Genomic DNA, 26,254 nt, shown 5'->3' with positions numbered 1-26,254 from the left:
ATTAGTGCTAGAGGTGACTCAGTCCCGTCCAGGCCGGTCATGGGAAGGTTCTATTCGTCAGCGTGACAGGTAGAGATCTGCTTTGAGCGCCGGTTCTTCTGGAGCACTGTCGCATCTACACTTCAGCAGAATATGCATATATGGTGTTTATTTATTAAAGTTATAGTTCCACACAATTCCGACTTCAATTATTTTCTACATACATGCATTAAAAGAATAAAATTATTTATTTGAAACATTTCTTTGCAAAAAAACAGTTTGAGTTCATTTTCTTATTCTATTTGTTTTACACTCTAGACTATGTAGAGTCTGTATGGAAATAAAGTGAAGTGATTGTCATTGTGATATACAGCAGCACAGCACACGGTGCAGACAGTGAAATGTGTCCTCTGCATTTAACCCATCACCTTTAGTGAGCAGTGGGCAGCCATGACAGGCGGCCGGGGAGCAGTGTGTGGGGACGGTGCTTTGCTCAGTGGCACCTTGGCGGATTGGGATTCGAACCGGCAAACTTCTGATTACGGGGGCCGCTTCCTTAACTGCTAGGCCACCACTGCCCTGGGGATTACCATATTTTGATAATCCTGTTAGATCCGTTGGATTTTTTTAAATATTTAAAAATCGAATTTTGCTAACCTCAGCACAGATGAAAGGAGGGCCATGGACTCCACGTTGTGAACCACTGGCTTACCTACCCTTACTTTCCTGTTTTGCAGGTCCTGTAACACTTGACCAATTGTTAACATTCCTCGAGCGTGTAATGCTGTGTTACTCATCCCATCTCTTTCTCACAGGTTTGCTGGTCTGACATTGGGGGAATGGAGGAGGTGAAGCTGAAACTGAAGCAGGCTGTAGAGTGGCCCCTCCGGCATCCTGAAGCCTTTTCCCGAATGGGCATCCAGCCACCAAAAGGAGTTTTGCTCTATGGACCGCCAGGCTGTTCAAAAACAATGATTGCCAAGGCTTTGGCCAATGAGAGTGGACTCAACTTTCTCGCTATCAAGGTGTGTTGCCGCAGCCCTTATGAAGTTCTAGAGAAGTTAAAACATGTCAGGTCCTAATTGGGGACAGAATTAGCACACAGAGAGACATTATTGTTTATGTCTTCAATTTGTTACACATTTCAGCAAGTTTGATGCCCTTCTGTACATGCATCAGCACTCATTAATCATGATATCAAAATGACTATAATGTTTAAAATTACAGAGATGTTTCTGTACTACCAGTGATATACAGTGGGTATATAAATGGGTATAAACATTTTGTACTCTTTGTAATATTGCAGCCTTTTGCTAAAATCATTCAAGTTATTTTCTCATTAATGCACCCACAGCACCCCACATTGACAGAAAAACACAGAATTGATTAGACTTTTGCAGATTTATTAAAAAAGAAAAACTGAAATATCACATGGTCCTAAGTATTCAGACCCTTCTGTGACACTCATATATTTAACTCCGATGCTGTCCATTTCTTCTGATCATGCTTGTGATGGTTCTACACCTTCATTTGAGTCTAGCTGTGTTTGATTATACTGATTGGACTTGTCTATATAAGACCTAACAGCTCACAATGCATGTCAGACCAAATGAGAATCAGTGAGAATCAAGGATCTGCCAGAAGGCACGGATCTGGCCAAGGTTGCAAAAAACCTGCTGCACTTAAGTTTCCTAAGAGCACAGTGGCCAATCCTTAAATGGAAGACGTTTGGGATGACCAAAACCCCTCCTAGAACTGGCCGTCTGGCTAAACTGAGCTATCGGGGCAGAAGAGCCTTGGTGAGAGAGGTAAAGAAGAATTCAAAGATGAATGTGGCTGAGCTCCAGCGATGCACCTAGGAGATGGGAGAAAGTTGTAGAAAGTCAACAATCACTGCAGCCCTCCACCAGTCAAGGCTTTATGATTGAGTGCCTTGACGGAAGCCTCTCCTCAGTACAACAGACATGAAAGCCCACATTGAAGGAAAGTCTAGTGATTGTCACTTGTGATACACAGCAGCACAGCACACAGTGCACACAGGACTCCCAAGATTGTGAGAAATACGATTCTATGGTCTGATGAGACCATGATAGAACTTTTTGGCCTTCATTCTAAGCGGTATGTGTGGGGAAAACCAGGCATTGCTCATCACCTGTCCAATACAGACCCAACAGTGAAGCATGTTGGTGGCAGCCTCATGCTGTGGAGGTGTTTTGAAGCTACAGGGACAGGAAGATTGGTTGCAATCAAGGGAAATATGAATGTGGCCAATTACAGGGATTTCATGAATGAAAACCTCCTCCAGAATGCTCAGGACCTCAGACTGGGCCGAAGGTTTACCTCCAACAAGACCATGAGTACACAGCTAAAACAACAACAACTCTGACTTGAACCCCGATTGAGCATCTCTGGAGAGACGTAAAAATGGCCACCAACGCTTACATTCCAACCTACCAGAACTGGAGAGGATCTGCAAGGTGGAATGGCAGAGGACCCCCAAAACCCACCTTTCTCCAAAAGACTCATGGCTGTTTTAGATTAAAAGGGTGCTTCTACTAAATACTGAGCAAAGAGTCTGAATATTTAGGACCATGTGATATTTAAATTTGTTTATTTTGTTAATAAATCTGCAAAAATGTTTTTCTGTCAAAATTGGGTTCTGTGTATACATTAATAAGGAAAAAGATTTTAGCAAATGGCTGCAATATTACAAAGAGTGACAAATTTGAGGGGGTCTGAATACTTTCTGTACCCACTGTATATATATATATCTTAGTCTTTATTTTTCATTTGCTGATGTGTAGCACTGTGGTCGTTTGAAAGTCTGCCCCTCTGTTTATGCCTCACAATAGATTTCTTCATTTTTAAAGACCATTCACTGGCAAACCATCACCAAATATTTCTGTGGTTATCTCTGGGTAACCAGGTCATTGTTGAGGAAGTGTTATTTGGGGGGTCTTGCTCCCTTTAGGCGGCGCCAACGAAGATTCAGGTCTTCAGGTCTCACTTGACCTCCGTGACCTCGTGTTTGTCCTCTTCATTCATCACCCACCCTCCTCTTCCCGACAGGGCTTTGCCTAGACGTCCGTCCGCCCCCCCACGGCGTCCTGATGGTCTTGCTGATAGAGATTGATTATTGCCGGATACATTGGGTTGTAGATTATTTTGATAGCTGTCACCAGGTTTTGGACGCATAGCGGCTCATCTCGACGGACTGAGTGGCCTTTTGTTGACAGAGTTACTTTTGGGGTGTGTTTAGATGTAGGGGATGCTGGGTAGTTTTCTATTGTGTAATACCTGCGATCTGTAGATAATTGAAACTGTCTCGACATTCCCATATTAGCATGACATCTTTTATTAAAACCATATTTGTTTGCGGTGGTCAGGTGCTGCAAACACAGCAAATAATTACAGTGTGTGTGAGACTATGCAAGTGTGTGTGTGTGCGTGTGTGTGTGTGTCTGGTTGCAAAGCCATAGAACTGGCCTTGCCACACCACAGGTATGAAGATTAATGAGTAAATCTCTAAGCCCCAGCAGGAGACAAAAGGGCTGTAATTTAAGAGTTGTTTTCGTGTGAGCTGCAAGGTGGTGTGTGTGTGTGTGTGTGTGTGTCTGTGAGTGCGAGATTGGGCAGGAAGTGCATTTGACTGCAGAGTGCATGTTTATCTGCCTCTAAGGGAGGGAGGGTGTTGAGTAGCGATCCTGTCTCCTTCTTTGTCCTCTGCCCCCTCCACCCCCCACCCTCCTCTCTCGCTCTCTTTTCTTAAAGAACCTGCCTTTAATCTCTGAGATTCTTGGCTGCGGCTCAGATGTGCCTCGGTGTGGCCTGTTTGGTGGTTTGTTTTTAATTTTTTTGCCCCCCCCCCCCCCCCCCCCCCCCCCCCCTGATCTGTGCCAGCAGGTAACTCTGTTGTTAATAAAGCTAACGAGAGTCGATTAACACTGAATTGGAAGAGAACATGTTATTTATTTAGCAAGGTCTCTCGGGCTGGCTGATTCATTTTCTGGTTACAGTAATCAGAGTTTTGGCCCCAAAACCCCTGGATATGATTCTGGCGGATGCGCTCAGCGCTCTAGAGCCGATTTTTACGAGCAGTGCCATGACATAACGCAACTTTTTCTCCTTTTCAGGGCCCAGAATTGCTGAGCAAATATGTAGGGGAGTCAGAGAGGGCAGTTCGGGAGGTATGTCATCTCTGTCCTGTCCCATTCATTTTTTTGCGCTTTCTTCTATAAGGATGGTTTAAATAAATTAAATTAATGGAATCATTCTTCCAATGCATTTCATTCATGTAGTGCAACCAAAATCTCACAAAGGTGTTGAGTTGAGATGTACATCATCATCATCATCATATTCATCAACCATATTCCTTCTGTGGATGGGGCGTGATCATCCTGTGATGAATGTTTCATTATAGGATCAAGCACTTTAGCTGCGTTCCATTCCACAGTGTACATAAACAGTACTCCCCCCGATCCCATCTCCCTGTTCAGGGAATGTCATTTCAGGGAAGTTCCCTCAACAGAATTCCTATATTTGGAACTCCCATGTAAAATCACCAACACAGACACAACTTCCTGTGTTTATTTCCCTGGTAACGTAAACACCTTGGATGCTTGTTTGAAATTCTTTGCAGGAGTACAGTCCAGTTCCATATGAACTGATATTTTTTCTCCCAGTGGTGTGGAATCTTGGCTAAATACTGTGTGTGGACCACTTTGCAGGGAACAACTAGGTGATTGGAAAGCAGATTTGCATTGATCTGGCATGATGCACTGCCTCGAAAATGAATTATTTTGTTTTTTCCTGAAATTTTTCATCCATATGCATTATAGATTCTCTCTTTTTTTCAGGTTTTCAGGAAGGCCAGGGCGGTTGCTCCAAGCATTGTGTTCTTCGATGAAATTGATGCTCTCGCTGGCGAAAGAGGACAGTAAGTCTGAAGTCGAAGGTCAAGGGTTATTTCGATTACCTTCTTCACTGTTCTATTTAATACATTTTCATTATATATTGTCATCTTGTCACATTTTTGTTAGAGAACATACCATGTCTGGCATGTGGGTTGTAGTTTTGTGACCAGTATTTTACAATTTGCAATCACATGTATAACAGCACCCTTAACTGTGATGAAATCCAGCAGCTAGTAGTATTAGAACCCTACACGCCTCCTTACCCAGACTTGAGGAAAAAAAGAAGAGGGCAAAGTCTAGGATGGCACTCTGAACATCTGTGGATTTAAGAAAGGGGCACGTTAGGGGGGGACTGCAGTGGTGTCCAGAGGCACACAAGCCCCTCTTTGTGCTATCTGCAGCAGATGGAGGAGTCAGATACGACGCATGCTTCCTCCATAAGAGAGAGGCCAAACCAGACCTCACTCTCCCGTTGGACACGGCCCTGCCCAGTGAGGGAAATGTCCCATCAGTCCCTCTGGCTAGAAGCTGTCTTGGGTCTGATTGGGGGCTTTATAGTTTATCGCAAGTCTTTGAAGCGACAAATGATTTTTTTTATTGATTCAGAAAAAAACAGGTGGTTTCATTTCCATAAGTGCTTCATTTATAATTTTTCACTATTGATGTGAAAGGAACGTCTTGTTTTGTTGACACTGAATGTTGAAATCTTTACCTGCTTTCCCTGCCGCAGAGGAGGCGCTCGTTGGCCCAGACAGGTATTAGTTTGAGTGAGTGTCCTGTGGACAGAGGGATGGGGGAAGATTTATTGGCTTTTCTCCTCTCCAGTGAGCCGTAAGTCAGCGGCGGCAGGAGAGAGTGCCTTTGTGCATCTCGGCATGACTGTGTCGGGACTGATGACTTGTGGCACTTTTTTCTGTGTGTGAGTGTGTGTGTTTGTGTCAGGACTGGGTGGCTGTCCGGTTGTGTGTGGAGATCAAGACGGCAAAGCACCGCATTGCACCACATAAAAAAAAAAAAAACAGCAAAAATGCAGCGAAGCCTTATTTTGGGGTTAAAATTTTTTTGAGTTTGTGGTCAGCCTCTGAAAGACTTTCTTGCTAAGAGGTTTGTAATCAATCCGAATCAGATGATATCTTCGCGACAGCTGCAGTGGCGTAATACTAAAGTGTTCGTGAGAGTCTGACTTGGTCAGAACCGCAGTGGGGATGAATGCACGGCACTGCTGGCTCGTTTTGGTTGTTTCAGGCCTGATAAGTGTCAGGACCGCTGCCAGACGTGGAGCAGACAAACAACGTCTCGTATCAAAGCTGCTGCACGTGAGTGAAGAGCCAAATACATGCCCCTGGGCGGAGTCTGACCGCAAATAAGACCCATCTGCTACTCCAGTCAGCCATAACATTATGACCCGAGTACCCCCCCACACCCTTGATGTTCAATTGAACATAGATTTGGAGGGCAAGTCAATATCTCAAGCCATTCTTGAACCATGTTTGTGGTATGCCACGGTATATTATCCTGCAGAAAGAAGTTATTGCCATCAATTTCCATGAAGGGATAATTGGTTTGCAACATAGGTGTAATTTGATCAGATCCTGCCAATATTAACCTCCCCCAATATAATTACGTCATTCTGATGTTTTTCTTACATTCATAATTTAGGATCCAGGGACGTACTGTGTCGGACCAGTGTCAATTTTTACTTCCACCACAAGGCACAGAAAACTTTGATCTTAACTTAATAGGTTGACCAGACGTCCTATTTTCTCCTGACTAGTGGTCCCTGGTTCAGTTAGCAACCGCTAGCAACCCGTAGCAACCCATAGAATCCTCGCTAGTAGCACAACTTTCTATCAGAAATTAGCAGAAGTGGGACAAAGTCATTGCTTTTCAAGTCACAAGTAAGTCTCAAGTCTTTGCCCTCAAGTCCCAAGTCAAGTGCCAAGTCAAGACAGGCAAGTCTCAAGTCAAGTCCTAAGTCCTGCAGTTTGAGTTTCGAGTCCTTTCAAGTCTTTTCAACCGCAGAATAATAATATATTTTCACCGATCGTGTAAAATCTATTGTTTTATTAAAACAAGTGCAATTGAAACTGCAGAAATAAATAGTGCTGACATTGCAGTATTAACTTCATTTTTAACATTTAACTCATATTTTTTTAATATTCTTCATTTTAAACCACTGCTTTACAGAATAAACGCATCTGAAAAAACAAGTGCAACTGTAATTATTTGAACAAAAAGTGCTAACATTGTATTTCCATGACATATTGCATTTCAATTACTTCCACAGCAGTTTGTCCTGTCCTGTAACAAATACATGAACATAACAGACTTAACCGCGGGAAGTGGAAAATAAGATGTACTTGTGTTTACCAACTGTTTATTCAGTTAAATAGCTGCATCCATGTTACCACGTCACGTTTGATGTGGTCATTTCACAGTTCGAAGACTCGTTCTCGCCCCCTACAGTGCAATTCGGCTAGGTATACATCCACGCTAAAATATCAAGGTGAAAGTCATCATTGCGTAGCGGTTCTTCTGCGTTGTGTAACTTTTTGATTTCGTTTCTTTGTGAATAGATTAACGGCGATATTTTTTTTTATCGCCTGATAAGAGTCTCATGTTAACGCCGATAACGGCCCACCACTAATATGTATGTATTGTACGTCTTTGTTGGTGGCTAAAATACACGTTGCTGCTGACCGCCGTCTTCTGTGTGCGATACTGTACATTGGCTAATGTTATGTATAAGTACCTCATCCTACCATGTTTTAAAAAATCACTTTAATAAGTGTACGAATTAAGGGAGTAAACTTGCAGTGGACAGATTACCAGTTTGCGACGTTAACAGCGAGTTTACAGCCTCACTGATTTAACTACACAGCAAAGAAAAGTTAGCAAATTAGCGTTAGCATTTACTCAGATTTTACCGTTCTTTGTGCAACTTCAAATGTCGAACGAAGTTGGAAGTTGTTGCATCTCCATCTGTAATCTTCGACCCGCATGTTTTGCATACTGCTTTTCATTTTTTGTTGACCACCTCGTAGTTTTTATATCCGAACGAAACTATCTTTGGTATCATTTTGTCTAACTGGCGTGTTATTTGAGAGTTCCACTGCATTGGTTGTCCTGTAATTTGATTGGATGGATGCTGTTGGCTCAAAACAACGTGGATCTAATTTGATTGGATGTCTTGCCGACAGCAAATACGCACATATACACAGACATTGAAAGATACAGAGCGTTCGGTAATAACATACGTTTTAATATTTGGGTTTTCTGGGAAACAGCAAGTCTTGTCAAGTCAAAAGGCTCAAGTCCAAGTGAAGTCACGAGTCAATGATGTTAAAGTCCAAGTCGAGTTGCAAGTCTCTTTACATTTTGTCGAGTCTAAAGTCATCAAATTAATGACTCTAGTCTGACTCGAGTCCAAGTCATGTAACTCGAGTCCACACCTCTGGAAATTAGCATTCATTTTTGACAACTACAGTAGCACTTCTATTGGATCTATTGGTCAAAATGGACCTGCTCTCTGACGTAGACGTTTTGCTATGTGAATATTTTTTTTAACTTTAAATTAAACTTTATTGTTCAGTGTTGTTAAACTCTATACGCGTGTTTGTGTTTTAGCTCTTCGCGTTCCAGCGGGGTGGGCGACCGGGTTCTAGCGCAGCTCCTGACAGAGATGGACGGCGTGGAGCAGCTCCGAGACGTCACCGTGCTGGCTGCCACCAACCGTCCAGACATGATCGATAAGGTAAACCCTTCTGTGTTTGTCCCCCATCTGTGTGTTTAAAGTCCTGCTTTCTAGTTCTCGTCCCCAAGCCCCGACCGCCTCCGCCCCTGATGAAACTTCCTGAGTTCTGATCAAAGGCAGCTTCAGTCTTGTCAAAACAGTCCCCGAGAAAGAAGCACCACTACAAGGGCTACTGATTCAAATCTTTCCACTGCTTTATCTTTGTCTTTTCTCTCCCCTGCCCTCACTCCCACTTTTTTCTGCTTCCTGTTCCATTAATGGAGATTGTTGTGTTTTAATCAGGCCCATCTGCTTACTCCTTTATTTTACTCTTGCGAGTACCGGGTCGTACGTGGTGGAGCGGCTTCCTGTATCTGCCAGATCATCTTCCACCGTGTCAGCACTCAGTTCAAGGTGTTCTCCACCCCCTCCACCCGCCTTCCGGTTTCTCCTTTCCCTCCCTCTCTCCCCACAGTGACGTCTCCTGCCGAGTCTCTGTCATCTCGTCAGCTGAAAGTGCCACTCGGTTCCTCTCCTGGGGCTCGCCGTAGCCGGGCCACCCCTACTGGTTCTCCGCGGCCCTTCCGCCGCCTCCTGCTTTTCTGGCATTTTAAACCCCAGCTCCCAATGTGGCCCCTGCTGCTTGAGTGGCGCTTGGGGAAGGGGAGCCCCGGGGATCCTAGTTACAGGAAGCGGGGTCCGGGCAGCTGAGAAATCAGATTAGGCTGCTCACCTGCACCCCCCGGTGAGTGCGGTCGCCACCCCATTCCCTGCCATTTGAATGTCAAATGCTTTAAGGGCCCGATGGGAAACGCAAACGTCCAAATGGACAGGCACTTTAAGTTATTTGCCTGCCCCCTTTGGCAGGGACTTTGGACAACGATGGACACACACACACACACACAAAACTGCATTTTCATAAGAATTGGCAGACATTTTGAGACACTCAAAGATTAATGAGATGTTTGGGTGTCGGGCATCCTGGTTGGAGGCAGATTGATGTTCTCCTCAACTTTGCAGGCCTTTGTTTATTTGATCGACAGATGAAGAGAGCGAGTTGCGGAATTCAACGGATGGGGTGGGACATAGAACTGGAGGAAGTGGAGTTTTTCTCTCCCTCCATCCGGACCAAATGTCTATTTCCTGCTTATCAGTATCTTAGTGTAATCCTATGTAGTTTTGGTATCTTTTATTATTATTATTATTATTATTATTCAAACTTTAATTAAATTGTGTTTTGTTTGGCTTGGGGTCCTCATTGGGTCTTCCTATTGCCTTTATGTTCTTGGCTGACCTTTGACCCAAAAGCAGCTGACAGTTTGGTGGCAGTTGGCCAGTGGCACCAGGATATTTACTCAGGACACATGGAGGAAGACGCGCGTCGTGATGTTTTGGTTGCAGCAACAGGGCAAGCTTCTCTGCCCAGGCCCTGCGTCACCCGGTGTTCAGTTTGGTTGGAGAGCAAACACAGTGCACCTCTGTCAGCTGTCGGCCACCTCCGTTTAGAGATGCTTACACAGCACCGCACCAGACCTCAGCATCGTTAAATACGTTATAACCCTGCTCATATGTGCTTGCATTTGTGGGACTGCCAAACGGGGGAAATAGTTCACCATAGCCTGCTAGCAGAGAGAGAGAGAGAGAGAGTGTGTGTGTGTCTTTACTGCATATACTGTGCAAGCCAGGCTCATTTTGGGAAAGGGACCCAGTGTGCTTTATGTAATTGCTTCCATATGTACCTCAGTTTGTTTATGGCTACATGTAACCAGTGAAGATTGTCAAATGTGTGAAAACCATATATTTCTTTGTGTGTGTGTGTGTGTGTGTGCATGTTTGAAGGCTGGTAGTTTGCTAACAGATGGAGATTTACATTTACAGCATTTATCAGATGCCCTCATCCAGAGCAACATACAAACAGTAGTGACAGGGACAGTCTCCCAGGAGCAACTTAGGGTTAAGTGTCTTGCTCAGGGACACAATGGTAGTAAGTGGGATTTGAACCTGGGTCTTCTGGTTCATAGGCGAGTATGTTACCCACTAGGCTACCACTGAGTGTCATACCCACTCAGTCCTTCTTAGTCAGGGTGTGTTACTAAGGATGCTACTACTGCTACTACTGCTAAAAGAAAAATAATGCAATAAATAAAGAAATGTAATAAAAAACAAGTTTAGTAATTATTAACATTTATTATTACATTTACGGCATTTGGCAGAGTATTATTCACAGGAGTAGTATAAGTAGCATTGTAGACCTGTATTATTTGCTTAGTATTATATCTTAACATACCCTAATAAAGTATTAAAGATTTACATTAATTAACATTTACATTAAAAAGATTTACATAAAGGATTAAATATTTACATTAAGTAACATTTAAATCTTTTTAATGTAAATGTTACTTAATGTATATCTTTAATAATCATTTTTGAGAGGCAGGATTTTTTTTTCATTCTAAAACTTTGAATCAAACCCTTTTTTCTGCTGATAGGATTTTCTATTTCTTTGCCTGGCGTGTCATGACAGTTAAAGCGTTCATGTTTTTCTTCTTTTTTTTTCCCCCGCTTTTAGTCCTTGGTCCAGTAATTACCACTGCCCAAAAGAGAACTGTTTAAATCTCAAAATGGACGCTGCGGCGTCCCCTTTAATAATTTTTAATTTCCCGCATGTGATAGCAAATTTGTGGAATCTGACCTGTCTGACCCCTTTTGCAGAACTACACAATAATACACAAAAGAAGGGGGGAATTTTTTTTTAATAGTCTCACTAATTGCTTACCTCCTCGTGTCATTAGCAGAGGCAGAAAACCCAGAGCTATCAGGAGCTTGAGCAAATCTTACAAAAATGGCTTCCCAGACAAATATAAAAGTGCATTTTCAAAGTAAGAAGCTGCGGAGACTGTTATGAGCTGTGTGTCACTGAACATCTGAGCTTATTTTCTGGAAGTGGCTCCAAGCTCTAGCTCCCTTGCACTGTAATTTATGGTCTGCTTAGTAAACAAACCAGCATTAGCCTTTATGAATAACACTCCACATTTCTTCTATCTGTGCATATGTGTGTGCGGAGCCTTGGAGGGCCTCCAGCATCCTCATGGAACCAGCTATGCTCTATTTGTATTTGTTTGGCATTAGAAACCGCGAGTGCTCAGGCCATTTCATTTGCGTGAATACTTTGGGGGTTTTTAGTGCTTCCTGCATGGGCTTATTCCACGAGAGCTGCTTTAACGATGGGGTTGCGTGGATTAAGGATTGCGGTCATCCGGTACTCCCTCTCTCTCTCTCTCTCTGCTCCAGGCCGTTCTGTCCTCCTCCTTTAAATCATGTCTTTTTCATCAGCGATCCCTTGTCCTTTCATTATGTCCTCCATACTTTTCCATTTTATAATAAACAAATCCAACGCTTCAGCAATTTCATCTGAAAGGGCAGGAGCGGAATATTAGCATCAGAACACGAACATGGCCATTCCAGATGGCACTGGCTGAGCTCCAGGTACGAGCGTGATGTGCATGGGTAGATAGAACCAGAATGCAACAAGGTCTGCATGAAGTAGTTGCTGAGCCTTGAACGTTCGCCCGTTCATTTGAAAGCATGCTAATCATCATCAAGGCTGTTTCGTTAACACTGAATTCTCAGACATTATGTCCTTTGTCCTCCAAGGACACGTCTGGACTGAAGTGCTGTTGTGGCTCATGGGGCTCTCAGTTTAGTCTTCAGACCAAGATTTCTTATCCAAAAATGCTTTTGGATTTTTAACGTTCTTTTAATATTTCACGTGGGTATCTTATCACACAAAAAAGGTTCAGGGTAACTGAGAGACATTAGGATTGGTGCAAATGTTTCACCCCCATAAAGTGATTTTTTTCCAAGGTATTTCTGGCCTTAAAGCTCAGATGGTGTTATATTATACGCTTAATGGCATAGTGCGGGGCTTGATTGCTAGTGTAAGGTAAGGCAATCCTGAGGATTTACATAAATGGAAGTAAGATGCATTTTGATTCATGTATCTTGATGTATGTTATAACAGTTGCAAAATTCAACACCCAGATAACCTGAGCTTAACAACGTTAGATTTATCTACAGTCGCATGTGTGAAGGTAGAATTTCATGACATACCAGCACTAGTTGAACGGCCCACACCTAATGAGAATGCTAGAGCAAGAGGGTTGAGCATATCAGGATGTTGCTCTGTTTTCTCATGCGCAGTTCAAGCTTTTCTATACTCTCCCGGCCAAAGGCTTTGTCTGTATGGATTTCAGAGCTACTTTCAACATAGTGGCAAAGAAAACAGGGGTGGAGGGGCACTGAGATCCCTGGGGCCAGGCCCACGTCGGTGTGCTCAGGTAACCGGATAGCAGCAGGAGAGGACCGGGATCTGGGAGTGCAGGGTGGGAGAAAGATCCCCAGGCAAGTATCAAACTTCAAGAGCTGTATTAGTGTCAGATTCCACCCGAGTGCATCTCAGAAACGGCCCCCTGCCCTGTCACCCTCAAACAAATCAACAGCGCTGATCATCACTTAGGCTTTCTTGGCTGCCTTTGAAAAGAAAATGACTCAACAACGAATGCAACTCCCGGATCTCGACGCGAAGCCTAGCGTGCATGTCCCAGCAGGTGATTTACACACGTGAAAACACACATGCTGGGTGATGCAAGCGCTCCTTATTTACATTAAACATCGAGCGCAATGTCGCTTAAATGTGAACAGAGAACAGTTTCCAGTCCTGACACATCTCACCAGCTTATGGCCTGTGTGCTCTCCACTAATAGCGAATGCACTTGCGAACGTCTTCCATTCATCTGGCACAGTGAGGCTGGCTTAGATGATACAAAAGATAAACCCACGCACACACTTATTCAGACACATACACACACTCGCTCAGCACTTCCTCGGCTAGCCTCTTTCTCTTTTGGTGAATGAACGAGCAGAAGAGAACAGGAAATGAGGGCCCTTTGTTGTAGCGATACCGAGCAGACAGCTCCTGCGTGTGTCGTCTTGCCTCTTGGCGAGAACAGACCACCGGGCCCTCAGAGAGCCTTGGGTCCAGGAAATCTGGTTTATTCTCTGTAATGCACCGTCTAAAGCCCTGCACAATCCAGCCAAAGAGGCGGCTCTCATATCATCTTTTGTCCTGGCCTGGATTCTATTCGAGATGAACTGTAGACCAACAAATAGATAGAACAAATGCGTTACATTGTCTCCATAAAATTTCTTCATGATGTGCAGCCATCTAGGTCATTGGTGGTTTTTCAAAAATTTGTAGACCTATTTCTTTGCGTTAATGCTGCCATTGGGAGACCAGGAACCAAAAATAAAAGTGTTCCATGTGTTTCAGGTCCAGTTAAAAAAATTGCCAATCCCTTTATTGCCAATCCCTTTATTTTCTTTGAGGCAAACCAGGCCCAGTGTGACTTGGGTTGGGCCTAGAAACATCGTTAACTGATGATTGGTTATGTAGTTCATGAGGAGACACTTTATTATGTCAACCGTGTTGTTTTTTTTCCTCCTGAGATGACATCTAGTAGCCAAAGTATCATTGGTTCCAGTTTCGTGTTAGTTCCTTCTTTTTGAAAGTACGCTGGAAAAGTTCCCTTTGTGTTTTAAGCGCCATTGTGTGGGTTCTACCCATAGGGGCAAGAACTTCCATTCAGTGCCGGCCCGTATTAACAACTGAATAGAGCCGCAGAAAAAGCTACCTAGACCTGCAACACTATCCCTACGAAATCTCTCAATGCATCCAGTAGCAACAGATGGAGTGAGTCATCATTGTATATCAGTCAGGACCCATCCCCACACCATCCCAGCACTGGCTCTGCGAGAGGCCAACTCCACCTACGAAGAATACCCCCATTGTGCGTCCAGAAGTGCTGGGACTGCCATGCGCTTGTTCAGGATCCCGAAACCACATTAAGAGGCGCTTACAGGTGGATTAGGTTTAGGTTTTGGGGATTCTGAAAAGGAATTGGGCTATAGTAACATGCAAGCGGCTTTGCTGGCGAATTATAAAAGAAGAGGCCTTCTACCTCCCGAGACAAGCCACAATTCTGTTTCACGGGAGAGCAAATGATCTTTTATTGAGGAGGATGCTGCAGTAGTGTGCTGGTCAAGACCTAAACAGACCACAGTGTACTTTCTCAACTTCAGCCATAATCAACCTAATTTAGTGCCTTGCTGAATGATAAACTAAACCAGGGGCTTGTTGAAGATTAATTCTGATTCATTTCAACAAAAATCAGAACACCATCGGCAGTCTGTACAGATGTTTTAATGTAAAGGCACCCCAGCTAACGCAAATAAGTGCACATGTATTTTAAGAAAAAAAGACATCTGTACAAGAGACTAATTTTTACACGATTGTAACTAGTGTGGCAGAGATGAACAAAATACCCAAGTGCACTTGGCTGTTTGCTGGCATTCATTTTTAAAGACACACTGTGTAAAATTATTTCACTGGGATTTGGGACCTGAAACAACAAAAGTTTCAGGCAGTAGTGAAACTAAATAAAGGTTTTTCATCTTCGCAACAGCAACTCTATACCACTGATACCAACAAGGGGTGTTTGGATATCGGCCGATCCAAAGTAACGATCCAATATTAGTATTTAACGAATGATCTGCCTTACTGTAGGAAGGAGACTGAGATTACTCTGTTATGTTTAAGGAAACATCCAACTTAAATACTTGGCTTTACTGTAATGGTTATGGACATTCTTCATACAGTTGGTCATGTTTTACTATGCATTGCTGCCACCACCTCTTGGAAGCCTTGGCGCTGTTCATATTGCAAGTAGCCGTGAAACATGTTGGAAACATTTTATTGTTAGATGCCTCCATGCTACTTTAGGGCTATGCTAGCTCTCGTTTATCAAAATGCTATCGGGTCGATCATTTCATTTGATTTCAGAAAAAAAAACTTGATATAGGAAGATAAATGCTAGTGTCACGATGGTCGAACGTGGTGGAAAGAAACAGGACACACTCGCACGACTCACGGTACAGGGGGTTCAATCCACAGAACAGGACACCAATCAATGACCCATCAAGGAACAGACACCAATAAATATAACAATAGGAGAACAACAGGAGCCTCTTTCTTTATACACATAATATGTATACAGAGAATATATGTATTTACTACTTAATTAAAACAAATTGCTTAAGCTTAATAGTGTAATCATGTTTTTTTACAGACATATTAGATTGTGGGAATTCAGGAAATCCCTTGCTCCATGATTTTCTTTCCCCCAGCTAGCTTTTGGAAAGTCCTTGTGGAAAATCAGCAAGCAATGTTAAAATTTGAATCATTAAATCATCTCAAATGCCATGCTCTCGGCTCAAGTTTCAAAGCAAGAGATCCATGCTCGAGACTGCAAGCAGTGTAAACATTAAAGCCCTGGCAGGTTCCCCTTTCTCTGATTAATGTGCTGTGATGTGGGGGCTTGCTTGGCTCTGTAGTGGGTGAATAAATATATATTTTTTATTTATTACTAAACTCTCACCTGTTACTTCATTTAAGGGGTTCACTCATTAGCCCCTAGGCCTTATCTTAGGGGGATAAGTGGTGCTAAGTAAATGCATTGTGTTTACAAAATAGGCCGTCATAATCTTACAAATCTCCACCACAAAGAAACCTTTCTATCAGAATATGTGTAAATGCTGACTGACCTGTCATTTCGACATGTCTCTTGACACAATACGGTTCCAGCTCTCCCTGGACTACTTACTATATCTTCTGTTGTCAAAAAGAAAGAAGTACCTAAGGGCATCTCAGACACACAGGCCTGAAACAAACAAGGTATTCTCCTCCCTCAGAGATATTCCTGTGTTTTTACAGGCTCTAAAGGGCATGAGGCCCTGTCCTAAATCCTCCTGCCTGAGACGTGGAGGCTTTTCAGATGCTCCTGGTGAAACGTCCTCTGGGCCAGACCTATAACTAATCTCTTTCATCTCCGGTCGCTGGGAGGGAGAAAGCAGAGCTGTCCCTCCTCCAAGATATTCTCTGTTAAATAGATCTCCTTGAGGGGATGCAGCCACCCCTCCTCCCCCCTCCTCCTCCTCCCTCAAGCTGGGCTGCCTTCCCTTTGGCTTTCCCCTTTTCCTTCCTTCCTCAATTCCTCCACTAATAGGTCCCTTGTTCCCGAGGAGCGGGAGCTGCCAGTACAGCGGTCACTGGAGGAAGATTCATTAGAGGTTCAGTAATTGTAAACAGACTGTGAGGAAAGGCGCGTACCTACGCCCAGGCCAGAGGGGCCGCAGACAGTACATGCACCCATGACGGTCAGAGTTGGGGGCCAATTACCTTATGCTTTCGTCCCTTTAGTTTTCAAACGGCTTTTTCCTCTTTCTCAATATTTTGTCTCGCTTTGTCATATTTCCTTTTTTATCCTCGTGCGCCGTCTGGTTTACAATTGCTGAGGAGCATTAGAGTGTTAAGGGGCAAGGTTATGTAGCTACTGTGCCTGCCTCGGGTGCTGAACCGTGAGCTGATGCTGGAAACGAGAGCCCGGGCCAGGCAGAACCCCCCCTCCCCCACGTCCGCCTGGAAAGTTGCCTTGGCGACAGGAAAACGTGGCATTGATGAGCAGTTACAGTAAACACGGGTATGGAATGTCTCGGGGGAGAAACAGGAAGGAAGGTGTCGTGTTCCACTGTTACCATGCGGCGCTAAGCAACCAGCCGTTTATGACAAGGTCGTGGGCGAACTTCGGGCCGGTATCAGACCCGGAGGCCGGGGCCGGCTAATTTGCTTTCTCTTAATTTCCGCTCCTGCCCTTATCTTTTTAAAATATCCTCTCACTGCCCCTGGGAAGCCGTCGCATTATTGGCTGGGAGCAGCTGTGGACTCCTGGTTATAACCGACTTGGCTGTGTCATCAGACGGGCACGCTACCAACCAATAACATAACCTACCTTGTCTTACACACAGAAAAAAAAAAAAAACTAGAAAGTGCTCAACTTTTTTCTTTTTTTTTTTTTTTACTTTTCTGAGAACACAAATAAAACCATCAAGTGGAAGAGCAGGTTCATCAACCAGCACCAACATCAGCTCAGGGGTCGTCCTAATCAGTGCATATTGTCTCTATGCGCAAATGAAAGTATGGCTCTCAAAGGTTCCATCTGTGCTGTTGGTGGTGCTTCTTAAATGCCTTCAGCATTTTCATGTCACTTTGTTAATTGATATTATTGGCCTTGTTTTAAACGCCACAACACATTGAGGCATATTTGAATGCCATTCCTCTCCCTTGGTCATGCATACTCTATTACAAATGCAACACTACAAGAATACATTTGCTTGCCTAAGTAAGTGAAGTGAAAGTAAAGTGGTTGTCATTGTGATACACTGCAGCACAGCACACAGTGACGCAACGAAATGAAAGAAAGCGAAAGTGAAGTGATTGTCATGTGTGCCCTCTGCTTTTAACCATCACCCTTAGTGAACAGTGGGCAGCCATGACAGGCGCCCGGGGAGCAGTGTGTGGGGATGGTGCTTTGCTCAGTGGCACCTCAGTTGTGCCTTGGTGGCTCAGGATTCGAACCGAAAACCTTCTGATCTGCATCCTTAACCGCTAGGCCACCACTGCCCCACTACCACTACACTTAGCGCAACAAGGGTGGACGTAGCCTAGTGGGTAACACACTCGCCTATAAACCAGAAGATCCAGGTCCAAATCCCACTTACTACCATTGTGTCCCTGAGCAAGACACTTAACCCTTAGTTGCTCCGGGGGGGGGGTGTCCCCATAACTACTGATTGTACGTCGCTCTGGATAAGGGCGTCTGATAAATGCTCTAAATGTAAATGTAACAAGCATTTCCTGAGAGTGAGATTCAAGGTTTTAAAATGAATGTTTATCAGTCCATCTAGATACATTTACACAGTGGGTTGAAACTGCATTTCTCTGGAAGAAACAGTGTAATATTTGACAATATATGCCGGTGCAGGGGAATGTGGCATTTAGCACACTGTCCAATAAACTCCAGAGAAACGTACATAAATACAAAGGAATAACAGTGTAGACACCGTGAGTGGCAGGTGAGGGTTGCTGGTGTAATTAAGTCCATATTCAGGCCTCTGGTGAGAGTTGGAGTCTGAATTATTTAGAGACTTGCTTGGTCTTACAGCGTCAGAACTCTGCAACCAACAGTAAAATTTCAGGCCATGGAAAGAGGTGAAAGCAGATGTCCAAATACAGCACAGGTATTTGATTCAGAGAGAAGGAAAATACTACAAACAACTATGGATCTGAAGGCACTAATTAAAAGCTGCACACTGAGGAGATGGCATCAGTTTTATTTACTGTCTGAATAGCTGTGTATTCATTTTGAAACGTGTACCGCGTTACATTCTTCTTCCCCGAGTGCACCGGCCAAGCACTGTTCTTCTAAGAAATCCCAAATATGCAGCGGAGGAGCACAGCTGCACATGGTTCACGTCGACTGGTCCTGGTGGAGTCTGATGGATCTAGTCGTCATGTTTATGTGGTGCTCTGCCTGTCATTTTGCATGCGCGAAGAACAGGTCCTTCATGGGGATATAGCTCACGTGGATATGTAGCTCAGTGTCATGTATGCTGTTGCATGTATGAGGTCCCAGGTTCAGTTCCTTGCATCTCCATGGTCAGTGTGGTGCCCTGTCTGTTAAGGAAACTGACTCATAATCAGAAGGTTGCCGGTTCAAATCCTGAACTGCCAAGGTGGCACTGAGGGCCCCCTTGAGCAAAGTACCATCCCCACATACTGCCCCCCGGGTGCCTTTCATTTTCATTTACAACATTTACATGGTTCAGTGGTTAACGCAGTGCACCAGTGGAACCATTTGGCCCTGCATTATCTTATATCTTGTGTTCTATAATCAAATCTCAAAACAATTCCAAACCTGTCATTCATTAGACATCATATAAAAAGGGATATATGCTGTTTGTCCGACATTGCAGGGGTAAGGAACAGTGTGCCAATTAGAGTGGGATGACATAAAATGTCGGCCATTTCGGGCAAACCACCCATTGACTCAGTCCCATTTTAGAATCTACACTTTGTATTTTGACCTTGGAACCATACGAGGGACATTGTGTCCTCGAACCTGGTCTGCCGCTTCCTTCCCAGGAATGGCAGCCGCCACGTTCAAGGAGCGGGAAGGGGGGTAGAGGACTCAGCCCTGGTGATGGAGAGAGAGAGAGAGGAAAAGAGAGGAAATGACTGAGACCTTGTAACTTCCCTTTCATTTCAAGCTAATGGTTTTTCCAGGCCTCCTGAGTACAGAAGACTGGTCCACTCTGACTAGATTTTCCTGTATGCTACACCTTGGGCTACAGGAAATGTACAAAACAGGACAGCGCATCACAATTCATGTCTGCCAGGAGAGATTTCTTATTCTTCGGCCTTTCCAGACTATTCAAGACCAGTTGCCATCTTGCTGTCATCATGACACAGGGATCCTAATGGTCTGTTCTTTTTCTCTCGTTGGAAGAAGTGTGCGCAATGCATGATTTCTAGAAAAAAATTATTTCAGGTTAATCCAGTTTGGTCCGTGAATCAGCCAAATTCGGCGCTTCAGTGGCAGGAGCAGCTTGCCTCTCAGGCCTCTGGTGGGCTCATTGTTGTGGAGGGGAATCATTGAAGGCTGAGACAGAGGTCACTCTGTTCCTGCCTCAGCACAGTCACCATTGACTATTGAAAGGCTGCCCAGTCGCCGATCAACGATCTCCGTTGTCTGTCCTGCCAAATGTTTGCGTGTCTTTTTGCATTGGTCTTTTTTTTTTTTTTTTTTTTCTTAACCATTTCCCTCCCATTTTTGCTCTTTTCAGATTTCAGCATTCTATCAAATACACTTTATTTTATCAAAATACATTTTATTTTATTCAATTTTATGGATTCTTATAGCTCTATTTTTTCATTATTCTCTGCGTTTCAATTTAGACTTCTATAGTATTTCTGTCTGATGAAATTAATGGATTCTTTTCCAATGTTTATCCAACCTGAATTAAATGAGGCAAGGATACTTGCCTACTGTCCAAATGTACAGGATACGTCCACACCAGTGGTGTTTATTCTTGTTCCTCTAAATCTGCCAAGTGTTGTTTCCTTTTTTACATTGACACAGACGCATACACACTGGCAGGGGTCGAAAGGAAGCTCTGAGCTGTGTGGTGTAATTACGTTGGTCTTGCATGCGGCTTGTTGTTCCATGCACCTGTCATTGTCCGCGAAGGGGTTATTATCACCTACTCCCGGGCACACTGTGTGGCGCCCATACGGGGCTTTGTGAGTTCACCTCAGCTCCTTGTTTGTTTTTTGTTTTTTTAAATCAATTCGGGAAAACAATCAAGCAGGAATTATCTGCTTTCCGGAAAAAGAAGCAGACCACTAATTTTAGACTGACGTGATTGAGCCTGCAGACCAAGGATCAGGCCCACATCCGCCGAAAGCCTATGATGCTAATTCTAACCATAACATAGCTAACATGTGTTTTGCACTCCCTGAACACTGATTGGAGACTTGAGTTGTGTCAGGCTCCATGACCGGTCTCCACCCCGTGGCTTGGGCTCCTCTTTTTGCTTCACTCTCTTGTGGTGGACTCTGTGTGGGTCTGTCAGGATGTATATATAGAAGCCAGGCCACTTAAAGAAACCCCAGAACGTCTGAAACTAGTCACCAGAACCCTCTCAGACCTGCTGACCATTACAGTGTGTCTGATTCGGGAGCAGTCTTACAGTCACTGACTGTATCAGTGTTTTCAGTCATCAGTCATCTCCCTCCCCCCAGGTTAATTTAAGGTGAGCATGGTAGGATTGTACTGTCACTTCATAATATAGAATACATTAAGAAGTATATTTCAGGATTTGATGCACAGAACAAAACATGAAGAAGGGGTATTCTGGCAGTGGTCATTATGTTTATGTGTGGAATTGTCACTGCTTTCCAATATAAACATGCCCAGCCACGTCACCTATGCATAATTTTTTTATTTTGAAGTAACATGGTGATGAAAATGAGCAACCCATCAGTAAAAGCGCACATTATATCAGTAGCTATGCTAATTCACATTGGTGGCCATCTGTCCTATCTGTGGACGAAGAGGAAGTAAGCGCTTTCTGGTGGTTTTGTAGGCCGGTTTGCCATGGTTCAAACGGACCAGCCGCCCACTTGAATCCGACTGTGGCTGAAAGTATGCTGGCGAGCGCCCGTCTACAGCGGGAGTTCAGAACCCTGGCTAATGACTGTGCTGCATTTACAGCAGCGGCGCCGGTGCCTCCCCTCCCCCTCCATGGTCTCTGCAGACAGCTGTCAGTAGTTATTGGCCTGTGGCCTCTGACAGGGACGACCCCGGGACTAGACACTCGACTCAGGGACTAGGAAGAGGCCCCTCTGGTCTTTGTTTGGAGCGGCTCCAGCCCCGGCCTGATCCCCTTGGAGCCTCGGGGGTAATCCCCTTCCCATTTCCCACCCTTGTCATTGCGTTTCTGTCGCTCTTAGGTTTGGAGAGTCTGAAATGATGAATGCTCCAGGAGCCTTCACTGTAGAGAGTACTATAAAATGAAAATCCTAAACTTCGCTGGCCAGGTGAATATGTAGCATTTTCTGCTGGCATTACTAAAAGGTAGTGAATGTGTTCTGCTTGTAAAGCTGATTTGTGCTGGGCGATAACACACACACACAGACATGAGACATATGTGGTCCATAAGACCCAAGACTAGCAAGGATATCTAGCAAGCATCTACTCGTGTTGTATGTGCTGAATACGGATTATATAGCGCCATGAAATCACTAACCTTTTTAGAATATCGGCGTGGTCATTTGTTGGCACAAAGAGAGGATAATGGAAAAACATTCGGTGTTAACGGGATTAACAGCATGCAAGGTAAGTTCTGTGCAGCTGTACCTCGGCCTTTGGTTTAGTCTCCATCTGGACAATCGTCTCCTCTCATCTGGATGCACGTATCATCTGATTCCTGCATGCTGAAGCATTACTGACTGGCCAGCCTGCAGACAAGATGGTCGCCAGGTGTCTTCCTGTCTTCAAAGTTCCTGCGTCATTAATCACAGCCCCTCCCCCTATTGTCCTTCACCTTACAGATTTTATTTTTGGTGATCGTCTGCTTTCTCCCCGTGACTTTTGGGCAGTCTGTCACCCAGCTGCATATCCTGCAGGGTTTATGTACTGTGCCTCGCAATGAGAAACACATTGGTCATGGCCTGTTATCATCAAGGAACTTGTCATCAAGGTTACAAGAATCTCTTGAAAATCTAATAACTCCCACTCAAACTTTAATACTGTCAGCTTTCACATCTTTCAGCTACAGAAGCGTCATAATGATTTGCTGCATGGTTTGCTTCCATTTCTCTGCTTGGAGACAAGGATCACTCCAAATTATTTGACATTGATTGGAAGTTGTCTTCTAGGGGGGGGGTGGTGTCCATCCAGGACTGTCATTTATTGGTTGATGATATGACAATGCATCTCAACACTTATGGAGAAACCTGTGTGTCTCCAGGGGGATTGTTCCTGATAACGGACTGATTAAGTCGCTCTAGATAAGGGTGTCTGTTAAATTCTGTAAATGTAAAAATACCACCGTAATCTCAACAACAATTTGCCTCTAGGAGAAGAACAGGTACTGGAGAATCCAGGAGCCATGATAATGGCGCCCAGAGAGCAAAGATCTCAATAACATTCAGGCCTGGATTATGTTTATATAACTGACTTACTAATGAAGCCATGAAGGACCTGTTTGTATTTTTCCAATACTTGATGCATGATACAAAGCAGCATTGGGCTTGATGAATTCATTTACAGCATTTATCCAATTCCTCTCATCTGTTTGTTTTTCATTAACTCCGCCCCTCTGGAATGCAGCTGCAGCTGGCGTGCTTTTGGCGAGCCGGCGTGCTTTTTGGCCCACCGTGGTCCACTCTCATTAGTTTTCTTTGCACTTTCTTTGTCCTCATTGACGCAAGACCAGATCCATTAAAAAAAGAGCCCTGGCAAACGGTTCTTTAGAAAACGACCATTGGGACTATATCTGTTGTTTTGAGTAGTTAAAAGAGGAGGGGAAAAGTCACTCCATGTGCCAGTAACGTGACCGTTTTCTCCGCACTGGGAATGCAATGAACCTGCCGGCTGCGTCTGTCCAGGAGGAACACACCAGCCCTGGGCTCTTGACACATCCTGTTTTGGAACAGGGCTTTTTTTTTTTTTTTTTTTTGACCCTCCTTTAAAGGGTCACACAGAGCTGGTGAAGGTGCCAAGACCATGGCATTGGGACAGTCGCCGACGCCATTTCGATGTGCCTCATGTCTGATGCCATTTGGCTAGTTTGTTGTTCCTTCGAAGAACTTCCCCTGATTTATGGAGATCTGAAATTGGACAAACTTGCTGATTTAGCCGGTAAGGTACTTGGTTTCCCACAGTGGGGAAGGCCGTTCCTGTCATCGTTTTCAAAATCTGGAGGCCAAACAGTGAGCTGACAAATCAGATTAACACTCTTCACAAACGCTGTAACTAGTGACTTCCCCCGACCCGGTTCCTGCGGAAGGTTGATTCAGAGGAGGCCATTCCTAGCCCTTTGGAAAGGGTTGAGCTCTCTGATCAGGATGTTAGGAATACACCAGGCTCTTGTTTGTTCGTGTTTATGTTAGGAAGCAACTGTCTGTTTCGGCTGTCTGCTGGTTGCATTAATTGCCCCGTCTTTGTTTGTTCTGGCCATCTAGGCCTTCCCTGGCAACTTCCAGCTTTCCGGGCCTCCAGCCGTGGCTGTTTAGTTCTGCATGAATCTTATGGCAGGGTCTTTTTCTTAGGTTGGATCTGCCATGTCTCAGCATTCATGTGATATAAGGAATGTAGAAGCGTTGTGTAATGCATACAAACATGCATTTTACAGTTAAAACTTGGAGAACAACAGGTTTTTGTTCATTTAAAATCTATGCAACGTTTGCATTGTTTGTGTTGACATGCCGCAGTCAGCAGAAAATGATCCTGTTTGTCTCTTGCTTTGCAAATGCTGCACAATCAAGGACCAATTTGGTTTTGGACTGAGCAGATGCTGTTTCAAACGATCAAGAATGCAATCAAGATTTCCTTAAATTCTGTAATCTAGACGAGATGCGATCCCTGATACCTCATTGCTCTCTGGTTTCATTTGGAATCAACCCGCCTCTGTGGACCAGTGGGGCAATTTACTGTAATGGCCTTTGGAAAAGCTGTAAGAGAGATAAAGAGTGTGGGTCAGGGAGTCGGATGCATACCACTGTAAATGCTGCCTGAACTTTGATTCAGAGTCATCTGGCATCCTTTACTAATCTGCCGTGTTATAAATGCTGAGCTCAGGAAAATGCCAATAGACTTTAAAAGGAGCACAGATTTAAAAGAAACAGAACCAGCAGAAGATAAACTGTATGATGTTTGTACAGAAAGCTGAAAATTAATATTGTTTTTTTGTACTATTTAAAATAAAACAGTGACAAAATTAAAGATATTTGATTCCACACTAGAAGGAAACCATTCAAATACAATTTGCACCTTATTTGAACATCCTGACTGGACCTCTGCAGGTTAGCTAATCAGAATTGTGCATTGAATGAATAGTGAATGTTCTTAGAGAAATTTGTGGCGGGATGAACAGGAAGTCGCCTGCTCTCTTCTGCTCTTCCTGGCGTCTGACGTGGGTGATTTCCCAGCCAGCCACCCACCCACCACACATTCCTCGTCTTTCTGCTGGGTCGTAGGCTCAGGAAGTGGCTCAGTCCGGGACGTAAACACAGAGCAGCGGCGGGGCGAAGGTCCAATTAGCGAAGCTGCATTCTGACGGACCATTGACGACACAACCCCCCTCGATCCGGCAAGCACAGAAGAGGAGACTGCAGAAGGCAAATAAATAAATGAATAATTAAAATTCCAAAGCACAATGGGGCTGTGCCATCCGTCACTCAAAGCGCATTCTTGAAAGGCACTTTGAGTAGTTTCACCTCTTTCTGCTCCGGCTTGTGGAGCATGCGGTATGTGCTCTTTGTGTTGAGCATGCAACTGTGTTCAGACACTGACCATCTGACCATCGATGCATGTTTATTTTATTTTTTTAATGTATTTATTATGTTTTTTTTTTTTTTTCTTCATGATTATTTGTTTAAATTGGACACATTACATTGTGTACCAAAAATATGCTGTCCATTAGTCTGGAGGATGCTAATGCTCCGGTGACAGCAGAGAATAATGTCCTAATTTAGTCACTGTTTATTACCTCAGTGTAAATGTGCTTGACATTGTTAGTGGAGACATTTCTAAAACTAAAAATGAAGAAAAAAAGGGAAAGAGAATCCCATTCGGCCATTAAGCTAAGCATTTTTTTGTGGTTTGTCGTCATCACAGAGCGCATCAGCACATCGGGTGGCGGTGTTAAAGGTCCCCATGAATTACAGCATGCCAATGGCTGGTTCTTTTAAACAGGACAGTCATGAATGTCCGGCCTGTGCTGGACCGTTGTTTGTGGGGCGTCTTAAGATATTTGCATTTTTATGGAAATACCAGACAAATGGCTTTTTGTGTGTGTGTGTGTGTGTGTGTGTGTGTGTGCAGTTTGTGGAATTAAAGGAAGCTGTATTCCATATGTCTGTCACCGAGGGTGAGTTAGGGAGCTGGGAATG

The 26,254-nt window shown here is 44.0% G+C and overlaps 1 protein-coding gene across 1 annotated transcript in view; it reads left to right on the top strand.

Moving 5' to 3' along the window:
• The window catches only part of LOC114768542 (ATPase family protein 2 homolog), a 69,510-nt gene that overhangs the window by 17,438 nt on the left and 25,818 nt on the right, over nt 1–26,254 (top strand). The window contains exons 11-14 of the mRNA XM_028960896.1: nt 795–1,004; nt 4,113–4,166; nt 4,836–4,915; nt 8,520–8,646. Of these exons, the coding sequence (XP_028816729.1) occupies nt 795–1,004; nt 4,113–4,166; nt 4,836–4,915; nt 8,520–8,646 (471 nt within the window). The remainder of the gene's footprint in view (nt 1–794; nt 1,005–4,112; nt 4,167–4,835; nt 4,916–8,519; nt 8,647–26,254) is intronic.

The sequence above is a fragment of the Denticeps clupeoides genome, chromosome 18 (assembly GCF_900700375.1).
Source record: "Denticeps clupeoides chromosome 18, fDenClu1.1, whole genome shotgun sequence".
Taxonomy (NCBI): domain Eukaryota; kingdom Metazoa; phylum Chordata; class Actinopteri; order Clupeiformes; family Denticipitidae; genus Denticeps; species Denticeps clupeoides.
This window is presented reverse-complemented; position numbering and strand designations above follow the sequence as displayed.